Genomic DNA, 16032 nt, shown 5'->3' on the forward strand with positions numbered 1-16032 from the left:
TAATTTAATAAGATTTGTTTCATATGACAACATATTTGAACAACATTTCATTTTTTTATATATTAAAGATTTTGTGATACATCTATCACGAAATTCATGATTTCGTGAGTAATAAAATCCTTCGATTTCGTGACAGAAAGATTTCATGACAGATATATTTGATTTTGTGACAGAATTTATTAAAGGTATTATAGTCTTTGCACATGTGATTTAGTAATAGATGTGTCAAATTTTGAGTTTTTATTTATTTTTAGTATTGTCAAACAAATGATATTATTATTGTCAATTTCTCTGACTATATTAATATTGAAGTTTTGCTTAAATTGATATCTCGACTATTAATAAATTGATTAGTATCTTATAAAATTATCAGCACATACTATCAATCGAATTCTAACAATATACCGTCGACCGACTCGTATCATATAAAATATGTATATTCAATAATATATACATGTTCAATAAAAAAAAAAAAAAAAAAAAAAAACCTTAGAGATACATATCCAAATCATAAAATAGTTATCAAAATTACAAATAAAACCACAAATTCAAGTGAACAATTAAAAAAAAAATACATACTACAGATCATAAATTGCAGTCAATTACTATAGATACCTCAACACAAATTATAATATTAGTAAGATACTTACCGTTTTCTATGTTTTAAGGGTAAATAGATACCGGATAGGATACGATCCCAAATCAGTTTCGTTTAAATTTGACTTTTTTTTTTTGTAATCAGAAAAATCAGGTTTTTTTTTTTTTTTTTTTAATCCGACTTTTAATTAGCCAGGCTATTTTGACTCTTCTATATCATCAACTTGTCATCTAAACCAGACACGTGGCGCATAGATTCTCTCCCCGTTTCTCTCTTCCCCCTATATTTTCCCATTCTTCCCCTTTCACCCTTCACTTTCCCTCGCTTCCCCGGCAAAATTTCTCCGACCACCCAAAACTCTCCCCCAATCACAATCACGCCCTAAGATCGCTCCATAGATTCCTCGAGCCTCCGTATCGCCGCCATGGAAATCGCTCTCCTCTCCGATCCGGCGTCCGTAGCTACCTCTCAGGACCTAGGGTTTCCGATCCGCCACAGCCTCGGGAACTCCAACCACCACCAGATCTCCGTTTCCGCCGTCATGTTCGCCGTCGAATCAATCGCTCCGATTTCGCCGGTCAGGTCCGATTCGAACAGTACGAACACCACGCGAACGCTCCGGCGCAGGAAGCGGCGAACGAAGCGGAGATCTCTCAGCGGCGACGGCGATGGAGGCTACGGAAGCGTTGGCGAGTGGTTTTTCGGCGGCGAAGGACCAATCTTCGGCGGCGAAGATGGTGGAGGGAGTTTCGGCGGCGGCGGCGGAGGAGGAGGAGGTAAGGGATGGAATTTCGGAGGTTTCGGAGGTCAGAATTGGGATTCGTCTTCGTCTTCGCCGTCGCCGGCCGATCCGGCTTTCGATTTCGTGTACGAGGTCGTTTCGTGGATCGTTCTGTCGAATTGCGTGCATTTCGCCTTCAAGAAGGTTCTCCGAGCCGTCGCCGGAGACGCCGGGAGAGAAAAGGTTATTCCGATCAGACTAACCTCAGTCTGTTGATTCGCATACATTAAAACTCGGCTTCGGTTTATGATTGCCTGGATTGCGACAATCTGAACCCAGAAATAGCTTATTGATATCTGTAAATGTTGTGTATATATGGATATAAATCGTCTTCGATTGATTTCCAATTGAATGTAATGATCTTCTTAATTTGTGCTTATAGTTTCTACTTTGGTGGATCTAATTGCTAGAAATGGTTATTTTTTTAACATTCATTGAAGTTTCTGTCACAACTAGTCATAAGACTTTTCATAGTTATCCCTTGTTTCTTCTAAAAAAAAAAAACTCACTGCTTTGCTTTGCAGGTGAAGAAATCAATTATGTGTAGGAAAAGTAAAAGTACCTATTTTGTTAGTATTAAAAAAAATTATCTTGAAATTTAAGCCTCTAGATTTAGAAATAAACTAGTTAAAGGTTCTACACACGAGAATCGAGAAAATATTAAGCTATGCTTAGAATCAGGAATTCAGGGATGAACTTCATGGTGTACAAACGGCCACCATTGGCTACCATTTAGCCGTTAAGGCTTTACCACCGGCTTAATGGTAGCGGTACTACCGTTAAACCATTAATTGCTACCGTTAGTTTAACGGTAGCGGTAGCTAACGGAAGTGCTTAACGGCTACCATTAAGCCGTTAAGAAATAAAAAAATTAAATTAAATTAAATTTTCAATGGTTGAAATTCATTCTTACGATTTTTTAACGTTGCAAATCAATAGAATACTGCATAACGGTACAATTTGGGACCACTGACAAATGTGAATCGGTACCCTTCCGCTGACATTGGCTTAATGGTAGCCACTGCCGCATTTAATGGCTTAATGGTAGCCATTAAGCCGCTTACACGCGGATGGATGGACGGCTACCATTAAGCCAATACCATTTGTCCTGGATGAGATGAACTGAAGTAATTCTTATCAGGATGATTACTCTATATAATTCGTTTTACTTGGTGAATTAATCCTTTAACATGACGTATATAATATAACCTTTTAACGACTGTTTTGGTAACCTCAAATTCTGCAATATAATTCAAGTCTTTTGAGTGGATTTTTTATTTATTTATTTATTTGTGTTGCTGTATATAGCAATTCTTTATAGATCGCATGATTCATCAAATGGCTGATTCGTGTTTGTTTGGATTTCCTCCAACTTGTTTCCGTGATATGCCAGTGAATTGGATTGTAAGGTTTATTTGTCAACGAGCCTCATTCGTAGCGAGTCTTATCAGAGAAAAAAAAAACGACACCTAAATTGAATACCAATAGAGGTTGGGGAATCGTATGATAGCAAAAACGACATCTAAAATTCTAAATTCTCAAAGTTAGTGCAAGGTTAAATAAGGATAAAATGAGAATTACGTATAAATTGGGAGCATTAACAAAATATACAGTAGCATGAGAAAATGACAAGAATTAGACAATTGAGACATACAGACTAGAAATGACATGTAATTTTGCTTGATTAAAAGTTGTTTGTGAAAAATTGAAGGGAAAAAAAAAAGAGAAAATAGCGACATAAAGATCTAATATTTACGAATTGTCATACTTATGTTCCCATTGTTTAAAAGATGTGGGCAAAATATCCAATGTCAAGATTTTGTTCCATTCAAGTTCCACCGTTAGAGTTAAGTTGTTAAATTGGATGACAATACACGTGTCAACATCTGGTGAGTTTGACAAATTTAATTAATTTTTAATTCTTTTAAACTCTCTCTCTCTTTCTCAACGCCACGACGGGACAAGGTCTGATTTCGTCGACGAATCTGTAGAGGACGAGGCTTATGTTGCAATGGTGGTCTTCGATCTCGTGTTTGCTTGCTTGTGGCTGTGAAATGCGGTTTGGTAACCTCGATTACCTAGGCAAAACAACCCATTCATAATGATAATCCGAATTTTGGTCCCTCGTCAGATACAAAATTCATACCACAATACAAAGGACACTATTAATCGATTTTGTTATGAGGAAGTAATTATGGAAGGAAATAAAAAAAGGGAGGGCTTTTTTTTTTTGTTAGGTTTTCCAATTCCGTTTCGTTGTCGGGCTTGAGTTGGGGGTTCTTTCAGGTGATCAACCACGGTGTGGCGGCGAAGACTCGCCGGAGACTGGGCGCGGTGGCGAGTAGGTTCTTTGTGTCGACCATGGTCACGGCGAGCACGCCGTATCGACCTTCCCTGATGGAGACCGTGAAGCCGACAGGATAATCGGTTGATCGCCGGCGGGAGCTTCGGCGATGGTGGAGTTGTCCAGGATGCACATGTGTGTGTTCTAAAAAAAAAGGGAAATGGTGACAAAAATACTCAATGTTTAGACAAAACACTACTTATATACTAATTCTTTTTTTTTTTCTTGGGCAAAGATACTAAAGTTTCAAATTTAGTTACACGTAAATACTTTGTCGTTAAAATTTCTGTTAGAACTTAACGGTCCGAGTACTAATGGACCCACTATAACGTAACATATGATATTTTTGCCAAAGAAAAAAAACTTTGAGTATATAAGTAGTATTTTGATTAAACATTAAGTATTATTGCCACCATTTCCCCTAAAAAAATGTGTGTTTGTGTATTGTGTGCGGAGAGAGAGAGAGAGATAGAGAGAGAGAGAGAGAGAGTTTTAAAAACTTAAAAATTAATTAAATTTGTCAAACTCACCAGATGTTGACACGTGTATTATCATCCAATCTAATAGCTTAATTCTAATCATGGAACTTGAATGGAACAAAATTTTGACATGGAGTATTTTACCTACAACTTTTAAACAATAGAAATATAAGTGTAATAATCTGTAAACAATGGGTCTTTATGCCCCCATTTTCTATAAAATAAAAAAAAAAAAAAAAAAAAACTTTAGGCTTGACATTTGTGCCATTTTTATACATGTCAATTTGGTCCTTTGTATCCATTGATATTAGAGTTACAAAAACTCCATGTGTCATTATGCATATTACAAACTAAATATGTAAAACAAATTCACCAAAAAAAACAAATCCAGAACTAAAATGCGATGCCATATTAAATTTCAATTAGGTTAACTAATCTGAGGTGATAAAAATTGGATCATTATTGGTTTTAAAAATAAAATAAAAATTAATTTTTTCTTGTTTAGTAGGTGTTAATGAATACTTATTAAAAAAAAAAAAAAAACACTAAGGAATTGTAAAACCGGTTTGAAAAATAGATATGTATTTTAAACAATCGGGTCACTAAAATTTCAAGTCAAATAAATTGGGTAGGTTATAAAGAACTGTATGTTGAATTTCAATTTTGTGGGAATACATGGACGAAGCGAAGGCTGAACAAACTTAGTTTATCTAAGTATTTTAATACTTATACAAGTTTGTCTATATTTTTGTTCTTTTTATATATAGTTTGTTGGACTTAATTTGTTTATATTATAGATGATGGTGAATTCATCCTAAGCAAGCGGTCTCAATTAACACTCAATACTGCAAGTTGATTATATAATGTTCTGCGTATTTTAGTTTATGTTACTTAGATGTTGCTTACTATTACAATAATATTGTTGTGAATTATATTATGATATTTTTATATATAATATGACTGATAAAGATTATAACTAACTAGGTCACATGAAACTTAAAATTTTCATAATAGCCAACGTTTAATTTTTTTAAACAAATAGCCACGTTGATGAATCGACACGTAATCAGTGTTTACAAATGTCTAATATATCCTTAATGCAAGTTATTTTCTTTTTCAAATTAATAATATTGTTTTGTTAATTAATTACACAATTTATTTTTATTATTATAGCGTGTAGTTATTTCTAATTAGATGCAATTATTTTGAATTGAATTATGCGGTTATCTCTCTCTCTCTCTCTCTCTCTCTCTCTCTCTCTCTCTATGTGTCGCTATTCAAACCACCCTCATTCTCTCCTTTTCCTCTAACTCTCATTAACGATGCACTTGACTATCACTTCTCTTTTATTATACATAAATAATAAAAATTAATTAAAAAAAACAACCCTCCATATGTGTGCTTTCATTGTTTTTTCTTCCTTTAATTCAACCCTAAATTAGTGGGATCTACTAACATAGATCCCACTAATATCCTTCCTTCGATGTGATCCACTTTATTTGTCTTTGTGGTTATTTTTTTATTTTTTTTGTCTTGTCTCACTGTACCTCGTGAGACTAGTTGATTTTGAATCACATGTATTTTTTTTGTTGATTAACATTAATCTATGTTGTTTTCATGTTTTACCAAATTTTACTTCTGAATTTTGTATAGTTAATTATTGTAAATTTTTGTTAATTTTCGCAATAGATAGTTAATTATTGTAACTCGTTTGTCTTCCTCTTCGTCTATATTTTTTTTTACTGAGTTTCTTTGTAGTTAATAATCGTTAATTAATGTTAATAGTTAGTCGTCTTCATCCGTTTCTTCAATATTTTTTTTTTCAAACTCGTTTGTTTATCAGAAATTAATAAGTGTGTATTAGGGAGGCAGTTTCACAAATGGCAGGATTCCAATAATCACGCTTTTTTTTTTCTTAATTTATGAAACTAATAAATTAAAATGGACGATTTATAGGTAAGGACAAAATCGATTTTTAACACGCTAAATTTTTGTCATATCAGTAAATAGTTATTTGATTTAAACTTATGAAACGTTGGTTGAATTTTAATTTCAACGTTTTAATTTGGTTACTTTTCTAGAATGCCTAAAAATTAGATAATCAGTTTGAACTTTGAAGCATGTTAACTATTTTTTTTAAATAAATTTATTTTATAAAGTTGATCCATATTTTAAAAACGGATAATCGAATTTTTACAACCGGTTTAAAACTAGGTAGAGGTTAATGATAATATGAAAAATATAGTATTTCTATGGTTTTTACTAGATGATAATAAATTTGGATGATTTGATACATTAACTATGTTAGATTAGATGAAACTGTGACTTGTTGTTTTATTCAAGTTTGTAAATGTTTTTTAGTGTGTCTTCTTGGATAATCCACTTATACTCTCGTGGATTATTGTGTAAGTATTTTTGGGTTTGGTTCATGCATCTTGTTTTTTTTTTTTTTTGTTTGTGCAAAAATAAGTTGCACTTTTAATGATTGCATGTGGGGATACATATCCATATCGCTTATTTAATGTAATCATGGGATGATTCGTAGGTTTCGTGATGATGTAACTAAAAGTGATTAGCAAGTCTTAACATACATCAGCGATCCAATATAAGTTGTTAACCATTTTTATTCGAGCAATGTGACACGGGTCACTACCAGCGAACGACCCACTCACATTTTGACACGTGGCAGCACAGTGCCACGTGTCAAAATGTGAGTGGGTCGTTCGTTGTCGTGACCCGTGTCACAGAGCGTTTCCGTTTTTATTCAAGTATTGTATCTTGAGTTACTTTTTAGAAGGAATATTGACTATTGAGCTATTGATTTAATTGCCTCTACTAAAAAAAGTTATTTGTTATTATCAATATTTGTAATCTAACAAAATCACGGTTTTATGGAAATAATCCATAATTTTGTGAACAAAACTAAGAAAATTATACAACTTTGTAAAAATATGTTAGTTTAACATAACCAACATTATTTCAATTAATGTGTAATCAAAATTTATCGAAAAATTCCCCTTTGCCAATAATTATGTTGGGTACACACACATACATATATATATATATATATATATATATATATATATATATATGAGCCTTTTAGTTATATAGTCATTCGACTTATAGCGTTTTGTATAATAATCAATTTTTTGTAAATAATCACATCAATTTATTTACGGCACTAAAAAAACAAAAAAAAAACCCCCAAAATAAGAGAGAATGTTTTTTTAGTATTTTTGTCTTTTTGAGTGCCGTAAATAAGTTAAGATGGCTATTTACAAAAATTTCAAAAGATTGGTTATCTAGCAATTCTTAAACTTTCGGTGGCTTATTTGGCTAATTTTTTTTGTGTATATATATACATATTTATTGAAACACTACAACAAAAATATTAATAGACTATTATTAAAAATTGTAGTCTTTTATAAAAGATTAATGTGTCTTTTTTACCGTAGTATATCTTGTTGTAATAGATAACAATTTTCAATCTGTTTTTTATTAGACAAAAATTATGAATTATTTACTATACAATTTTTTTGTGTAGCCTAAAAAAAATATGAATAAGAGAAATAAAATTTAATTATTTTTAAGAAAGCAGAATAATTAAGAGTGACTAAAATTAGTGAATGATGTATTGACTAAAGTTAATAATTTATCATATATTTTTTTTTTGTCTGAAAATACTAAAACAAAAAAATTAAGCTATAAGCTTTAACGTTATTGCGATTGTTTTTTTCTAATAGATATTTATACTACAAGCTTGATTTTTTTTTTTTGTAGAGATGATTTAGAGTATAATTTATCATATCTAAAATTTTATCCAAAGTTGTTGGGAATTTTTATTTTGATAATAGATTATTGTTTTAAACCTTTGATTTCAACAAGTTAGCTATGAAGAAGGTGGTCGATATTTTGTATCTTGATTTAAATACACGAATACTTGAGATTCACGTACATGTCTATAAATAATCAAGTAATAATTCTGATGTTATCATTTGGTGATACTCTAATGTCACTATTTCAATATTAACAAAAATTTACTTTTAGTTCAAGTTTCTCCTTTCTTTGAGAAATTGATAGTGTAACTCTAATTTTGTTAATTAAAAAAATCAAATACTTTATTTATATATAATAATCTTAATAAATGTAGGAGATATTATTAATTTCAATATATATATATATATATATATATATATATATTAATAATAAGTGATATATATAACTTATTTTGTATTTATCAATTTTCAAATGCCTCACACTTTACCCATGTTGACGTGAAAAAATCACTTCAAAGCAGCATCAATTATTCGTGATGAAGATGAGTCGATTTAGATTTGTAGAGACGGGCTTCAAAATTCTGTAACGAGATTAAATCCAATTATGAAATAATGAATTCAAATGAGTAAGAAAAATAAATGGACGAAAGGTGGCTCTGTGCCTTCTTATTGAATATTCCAAATGATGAACAAACGGTTGTAAGCTAAAAGACACTGGTTCGATAACACAAAGTGGAAATGACAATAATAGCAGTAGGACGTAACGTGCGTAAATATGCTCTATGATCTCGTATTTATAACTGCATGAAGCGGTTAGCGAGCTCCAGTCTTCTAGGGTAACATCGCACTTTTCGGATCCGATCTACGTTGGTCTCTTGGGGACCGCGTGTCTCCTCTTGATCTTGTCTAGGATGAACGGTTGAAGGATTCGAAATGTGGATGATGTGCGTTGTCCGGGTCTTTAGGGAAGTGGTTAATAAGTTTGCTGAACGAGCTGACCTTCGCTAAGGTGAGCTCGCGAATACGGATCAAGATGGCCTTTGCCAAAGCCAGCTCGAACAATTCGATCATTCTTCAGGACCTCGGGCTGAGTGTATGCAACATCCACCGCGTAGTCTTAATAGATTAATTTCATGGGCTCGGACCAAATTACTTCAAATTTGGGCCTGGACGATTGCGTGTAAATGGAGGATGAAGTCCAATATCAATACCCTCTATTTCACGGTTTATCTAACGGTAATATTATTCATTTTTTTGTACATATACAATGTACTTCGGACAGTAAAGCTTTATTTGAAACCCGAAAAATGTAAGAAAAACATGAAATACGAATGGAAAAAAAATTTGATTGAAAAAAGGGGGAAATTCAACATTATATGTTGTGTTTGAACGTCATGAAAAATAAGAAGAAAAAAAATGAAAAAATAAGCACAAATATGATGGTCACATGTATACATTTGGATGAATTCCATTTTCACTCAATTTTTCATGGAATCACTGATTAACTGTATATACTTTCTCACATTCTCCCTTTTCTTTTATTATCCCTCTACTCAAACAACACGAAAAATTATGGGAATTCCATTTTCATTTTCCTTATATTTTTCGAGTTTTGACGGACCCTAAAAAAACAAATTAGAATTACTAGTCTGATAGCGGTAATTAAAGAGAGTGCTTTCAAAGTTGGCGTACTAGCCAAAAAGGAAAAATAATTCAAAGATAAAATCTTTTTTATTGGCGGCCGGCAATATATATGATGCGATAGGCATGGAATTGGATTTCAATTCCTTGATTTAATTATTGAAATATTGCATATAAACATATAAAAATAAATAATCATGTGATCAAAAGGTTCATCATTACTTTCATTGGTAGATTTTTGCTTATTCCACAAAGTGAAAGAAAATGGGTAGAATATAATCAAGGTGACCAATTGTTGTAATGCTCTTTGATATGTGTTTATCTTAGTTAGGTAATTAGGTTAGGTTCATGGACGAGAATAAATTCGTTTTGACATCCCTGTCCCCAAAAGCCTAAACAGTGTATAGTCAATCAATATTCAATAGACACCAAAAAGCATAAGATTCAAGTTTCGCAATTTTGAACTAACCAAGACTTTTAGTAAAGAAAAAGTTAGACACTCAAGTAAATTCTTCCCGAATTTCATCACATAGGAGTCGCTAAAAAAATAGTACAAATAGAGAAAAATGTACATGACATTTTTTATTTTTATTTTTTATGGTGTGATCTGAATAATTTTGGGGAGACTTGTACGACGGTTTTTGAGCATTATTAAGTTTACACGACAGTTCGAAAATGCCGTACAAACAAACGACTACTAGTTTAGTATGTGGTGTAACTTGGCGTGAAGTATAATTGAATTGATTGAGGCCCAATTTGATTTTTATTTATTTCTTATAATTGAACGAAAATACAAAATTTGTCATCTCTTGAATTGATATTTTTACCGTCAGATGCATGAATCGACAAAGAGCGAAATTTTAGACTTTGTAAAAAAAAACAATAAAAGCAAGACTACGACATCTGATGAAAAAAAAGAGAGCAAGAGTACGACACACATTTTTTTTTATTTTATTTTATTTTATTTTTATGCACATGCCCTTGATTTAAAACTTCTTAAATTTGACACTAAGATTCTTAAATTATAATTTTAGACAATTGGCACAAGAATTATATATTTTTCTTATCTCCAACTTAAGTTAGTAACAAAGAATTTTTGTGCCTCTCTCTCTCTCTCTCTAACCAATTTACATTTATAAGCTAGACTAATGTTTCAGAACTTTATCATCTATAAATTTAGATAAAATAAAATAAAATTAAAATTCAAGCTTTATGATTTAAGTGCCAAAAAAAAAAAAAAAGTTACAAAGAAAAGCTGAAGGAAAAAGGATAATGATACAAAAAGAAAGCAAAGCCATCTCTAAAAGAGACTTATTTATTTTGTAGCTATCAAAATATGATTCATATTATTACCGTCCAAGCAAGCTTATCTTCATATATATTACACGTAAATACCATTATACTCCGAAACGATGTCGTCGAGCATCCACATGCTCGGCTCGAGCCCCAATAGCGACTCGAGGCTCGAGATCTTCTCCTTCAGCTCGGCTTCGTTAGTCTCAAATGATAAAAAGTCCGGAGTCATATTATCCTCGAACGACGATGTCGTTTTCGATTGGCGATCTTGATCGCATGTGACGCGGCTCATGGGAGGGAAGTTGAGCTTGGCCTTGTCGCCGCGGATTCGGATCGCGGCTCGATCGTAGGCTCGAGCAGCTTCCTCGGCGGTCGAGAAGGTTCCGAGCCAGACCCGAGAGCCCTTTTGTGGGTCCCGAATCTCCGCGGCCCATTTGCCCCACGGCCTCTGTCGTATTCCTCTGTACTCGTTCTTACGGAGCCTCTTCCTAGGACCGCTTTCTTCACTCTCTTCATTGACCGTCCTAATCTTACTGCTCTTTCGGCTTCTCACCACTATATATTATGAATTATATATTAATTAAAAAAAAGGTAATCTAGCAACATAGTCAATCTCAAACATGATTTTAAAGATGCAGTCAACGTTTAGTATATTTTATAATCTAGCCATTTACAAAAATAAACGGTAAAAAAATATCGAAAATACCCTTATATAGCATAAATCATAAAAACCAACTACTAATCAATGTTTCAGCCAGCTTGTAAAATAAACAAAATTAACTGAAATTAAATAAAGAAAACTTGATATCACATGTAAAATAAACTAATATTAACAGAGATTACCAGATTGCCTATTATAATCGAATTTTCCTACGTTCAAAATAACAAAACACAATTACTCCCTAATTTAAGGGATATCAATGATTCAGTGCAACTAATTGAACTACAAATTAGAAAATAAAATATTACGATTTAATGAATATAACGTGTATTTATTCTCGACTATTTGGTTGCGCTAAACGTTGACTACATGTCAACTGATTTTAAAACAAAAGATAATCATGTAATTTGCTATATGAATAATAACGCCATGTCATCATTTTTTTTTGCTACATTTGAAACTTAGTCGAAATGTTGGTTAGATTGTAATTTCAACGTTTCAATTGATTTAACCCGTGTAATTTTCTAAGAAAAAATACTAAAAAAAAAGCTCCATTTTTTGTATAATTTTTTTTGTTATAACGAAAAAGTGTTGTTTTTTTTTTTTTTTTTCCAACGCATATATGGTGTTTGTTTTATATATATATATATATATATATATATATATATATATATATATATATATATATATATTATTTCTGATCTTTATTAATTGAAGTGAAAAATCATTTAAAAATATATGCTGCAGTGGTGCAAAGTGCAAACAAATGAATTGATTTCGTGATATATATAATAGGAAGCATAATAGAATATGAGGGCTTGGCCAGCTTGAGTGCTTGACGATCTTTTTTGTTTGCTTGTAAAAATGAATTTAAAGAGTGTATATATAAAGGTAATCTTTAAGAATACTAAGATGTGCATGCAGTGCAACAATCTCTTGAGTCTAGATAGGAAATTAAATTGCAAAATAATAATAATAAAAATAAAACAAGAGCTGGTATTATGAGAAAGTGCTGATGTGAACTATCAATTATTTATTTTCATGTTCTTTAGGATTCGCAAAAAAAATAAAATATATTTAAAAATCTCTACATACTTAATGAAAAAAAAAGCGTACCTTTGTTGAGTGGTTGTTGATTTTGATTTTGATTTTGATTTTGATTATGAGACTCTTTAATAGCGGCAGTTTTGGGGAAAAGGTGGTGAAAGTGGTCAAGGCCAAGGAGATCGGACACGGTGTCGAACTCCGACCAGATTATCTCCTCCTCCGTCTCTTTCCGGCGGCCTTTCACCGGCAAAAAGTCCGATATAATTGCACCGCCACACATTTTTGTAATTATTATATATGTAAACTCTCTCTTCTCTTCTCTCTCTCTCTCTCTCTCAGGAAAACTTTGGATTTGTGTAGAAGAGACGTTAAGATTATATAGAATGTTAAGATGCACATATAGACAAATTACTATAGTTCCTTTCCTTATCAAATTCTGGCCCACGCCTTCTTTTTTTTTTTTTTCATTAAAGTGATGGTGTATATTCTTGTCGGGTTGAGATATATAATAAGAAATTTGTTAGAATAGGCGTAAAATATATGTAATTGATATTTTAATATGTTTTAAATTAGAAAAATATGTGTAATTTTTTTTTTGAATCATTAAAATTAGGGGCGGCTAGGTATCTAGCCCAAATTGACCCCCTCTTTTAAAATCAACGATCCTAAAAATATATTCCAACGAAGCCAATTCTGAATATCCTAGTTGTATAATCATGGAATCAATTAAAAAAAGCTAATTCAAACCTGTAGAAGAAATAGGAAACGCAAATCCAAGGAAACTAGAAATCGATGCCGTGAGATTGCAAATCGTCTATTCTCTTCTCGTGCCGTGCTCTGGAAGAAAAAATCGCCGTCAGATTGATCGGAGGAACGAAATGAGGAAGAGAATCAGTTAAAACAGTTTAAATGAAGGGTAATTTTGGAAGAATGAAAAATATGGGCTATTTCCCTAAATAAATAGATAGTTGAACTATAATTTAAAAGCCACCTCTATAAGAAGGCTAATTGTTTACAAATCCCTTAAAATTACTTTTTAAGACAATTGTTTTATAAATTTTATCACATTTATACAAACTTTGAGCACATTCGTAAAATTTTAGAAATTTGGTTGAGTTTTATTTTATTACATTTTTTATAATCAATCTATACCACAGAATTTTGTTTGTATTTGTGCTGTATTTCTGAACCAAAAAAAAAAAAAAAAAATCATTTTTGACGTTTTACTTTCATTGTAACATTACTGTGGTGGAAACTGGAAAGTATATTTTATTTGGCATGAAGATATCTATGTTCAAAACTGAAACTTGCAAATATGTTTTCTTCAATTTAAAATGTTAATTTCATGTGATTATACACAATTTCTCAAAAACTATAGAAGAAATTGTACGAAATGGCCAAATGACTATCCTTAACTAAAATTATTATAACATAATTATTTAAACATCATCAAATTGACTAATTGTTAATTATTAATTAAATATCAACTAAAATGACAAATTTCATGGCTTGATTACTTATAATTCTAATTTTTTTTAACATTTAATTCTTATGCCTATCCCAACGAATATTCTGCTTAATTATAAGAAATTTAGTGATCTTCTTTGAAGAATTTAGTATAATTTTCTATACTTAAGAGTCTATGTTCAATATTTCCCACAATATATCAATTATTACGTTCACCATATTAATGTAATATTAAAAAAAATTGCGGTAACTATACATTATATATCTATGCATATTATATATAAATTTGTAACTGTAAGTTAAAGTTGTCATATTATAAACGTCATGTAAAATGAGTCACATGATTTGTTGTGTGCCACTGCCAAGTATAACTGTTACGTGTGAATTGCAGAGTACTTTGTCAATTAGGTTTTTTTTTCATCTTTTTTTTTTGTCCTATTAACCTTTTTTCTGATTAAAATATTAGACTAAATTGGTTAGATTTGATTTTTTTTAAGAGAAATTGACATCAATAATACCAATTGTTTGCCACTTATCAAAAATCAACCAAAACTCAAATATTTACATATTTAGTACAAAATCGGTCACTAATTGAGTTGATTTCGTGACACATTAATCATGAACTGGTTGCAGTTCGTGATCGATTTGGTACTAATTAAATGTGTCAATATTTTTGTTTTGGTTGATTTTTGATAAGTGACAAACAAATGGTATTATTGCTGTCAATTTCCATTTTTTTATAATAATAATGTTGATATTGTATCATATATTAAACTATTATATATCGATTTGATAAAAAAAAAACTATTATATATCGATCATCGAACTTGTCTTTAATAAAGTCATGATGCATTGAATTCAATGATGAATTCAAGAATATTTAAAACTAATCCTATAGAAATATAACTATTTTGGAGTCGTTTTGAATTGTGATTGCAAGATAAAGACGAGCTTAATAATAAGGGCACTGTAGCAAAATAACCAGTTTGAAACTATAGATTTTGTTTTTAGCCTATGTTTCATAATTTTTAGGGAAATAGCCAACGTGTTTAGGTGTCAATAATTAATAGACTAATTTGCCCTTTTACTTAATCAAATGGAAATAATGAATATAAAATAACAGACAATTTCAAAATTGTTATACGTAGCCTTTAACCTCTAACAAATCTCAACAAAATATTTTATCAAAGATATCATTAATCATGCGGCACGCTAATCTAGAACGGCTTCACCAAGACTGACGTTACTGTTGGGAACCTGTCAACATAATAAACGTAAATTACTGGAAATTATCTCATTCTCCACATTTAAGTAATTTGAATGGAAGTAAATGAAAATATCTGTAAATAAATCATCTGTACCTCTACATTTTTCCAAAAATTGATATTCGAAAATCTTCACTGTTAAAAAAAAAAAATTAACAGTGAGAGTCGGGCCGCTTCTAACCAAGCTCCGATCGTCTCTCCCGCCAACCACCGCCGTGAGGCTCGTTGCGACCCCCTTCCGGAGCGCCGACCACGGCCTCCCTCCGGACTCCGAGAACACCGGCTCCCTCCCCTACGCTCTCGTCAACCGCCTCCTGTGGGCGTTGATCTGGCTCCGACGAGCCTTCGCCGACCTCCTCCGCCGCCTCCGGCCGATCTGCGTCATCGACGCAACTTCTTCGGCTGGACTGCCCCCTTGGCCCGCGACCTCGGCTTCTACCTCGTCATCTTGGCATGTTGAAGGTTAAAAAAAAAAAACCCAGATGTGATTTTGTGGAGAGAGAGAGAGAGAGAGAGAGAGAGAGAGAGAGAGAGAGACAACGTGGAAGAGAGAAATCTAATTGCTTCCTTAATAATAGCAACAAATATTTTGTGAAAAAAAAACACACGCACAAAAAAAAAAAAAGTGTCATAAAACCCTTAAATATAGAAGTTAATTGACCTAATTTTAATTAACC

General features: G+C 31.9%; 2 protein-coding genes across 2 annotated transcripts; one reads left to right on the forward strand and one right to left on the reverse strand.

Annotated features, from left to right (window-relative positions):
* Window positions 1–826: 826 nt before the first annotated feature.
* On the forward strand, window positions 827–1807 carry LOC149392740 (glycine-rich protein). Its single transcript, XM_089616548.1, has one exon. The coding sequence runs from the start codon at window positions 1023–1025 to the stop codon at window positions 1593–1595; it is 573 nt and encodes a 190-aa protein (XP_089472674.1). The 5' UTR covers window positions 827–1022; the 3' UTR covers window positions 1596–1807.
* Window positions 1808–10916: 9109 nt separating this feature from the next.
* Window positions 10917–12977, reverse strand: LOC149392741 (ethylene-responsive transcription factor RAP2-3-like). Its single transcript, XM_089616421.1, has 2 exons — window positions 12693–12977; window positions 10917–11470 (listed from the first exon to the last, which is right to left on the reverse strand). The coding sequence occupies exons 1-2, from the start codon at window positions 12901–12903 to the stop codon at window positions 11001–11003; spliced, it is 681 nt and encodes a 226-aa protein (XP_089472547.1). The 5' UTR covers window positions 12904–12977; the 3' UTR covers window positions 10917–11000.
* Between the last annotated feature and the right edge of the window lie 3055 nt (window positions 12978–16032).

The sequence above is a fragment of the Urtica dioica genome, chromosome 6 (assembly GCF_054948205.1).
Source record: "Urtica dioica subsp. dioica isolate 48M chromosome 6, U.dioica_male_clone48M_v1_H2, whole genome shotgun sequence".
Lineage (NCBI taxonomy): Eukaryota > Viridiplantae > Streptophyta > Magnoliopsida > Rosales > Urticaceae > Urtica > Urtica dioica.

What these genes read in the sequence shown, in the direction of transcription:
- LOC149392740 (XM_089616548.1), top strand. Translation starts at nt 1,023, where the DNA reads ATGGAAATCGCTCTCCTCTCCGATCCGGCGTCCGTAGCTACCTCTCAG.
- LOC149392741 (XM_089616421.1), bottom strand. Translation starts at nt 12,903, where the DNA reads ATGTGTGGCGGTGCAATTATATCGGACTTTTTGCCGGTGAAAGGCCGC. An exon ending in TCAACAACCACTCAACAAAG is followed by an intron (nt 11,471 to 12,692) that starts GTACGCTTTTTT and finishes CATAATATATAG; the next exon opens with TGGTGAGAAGCCGAAAGAGC.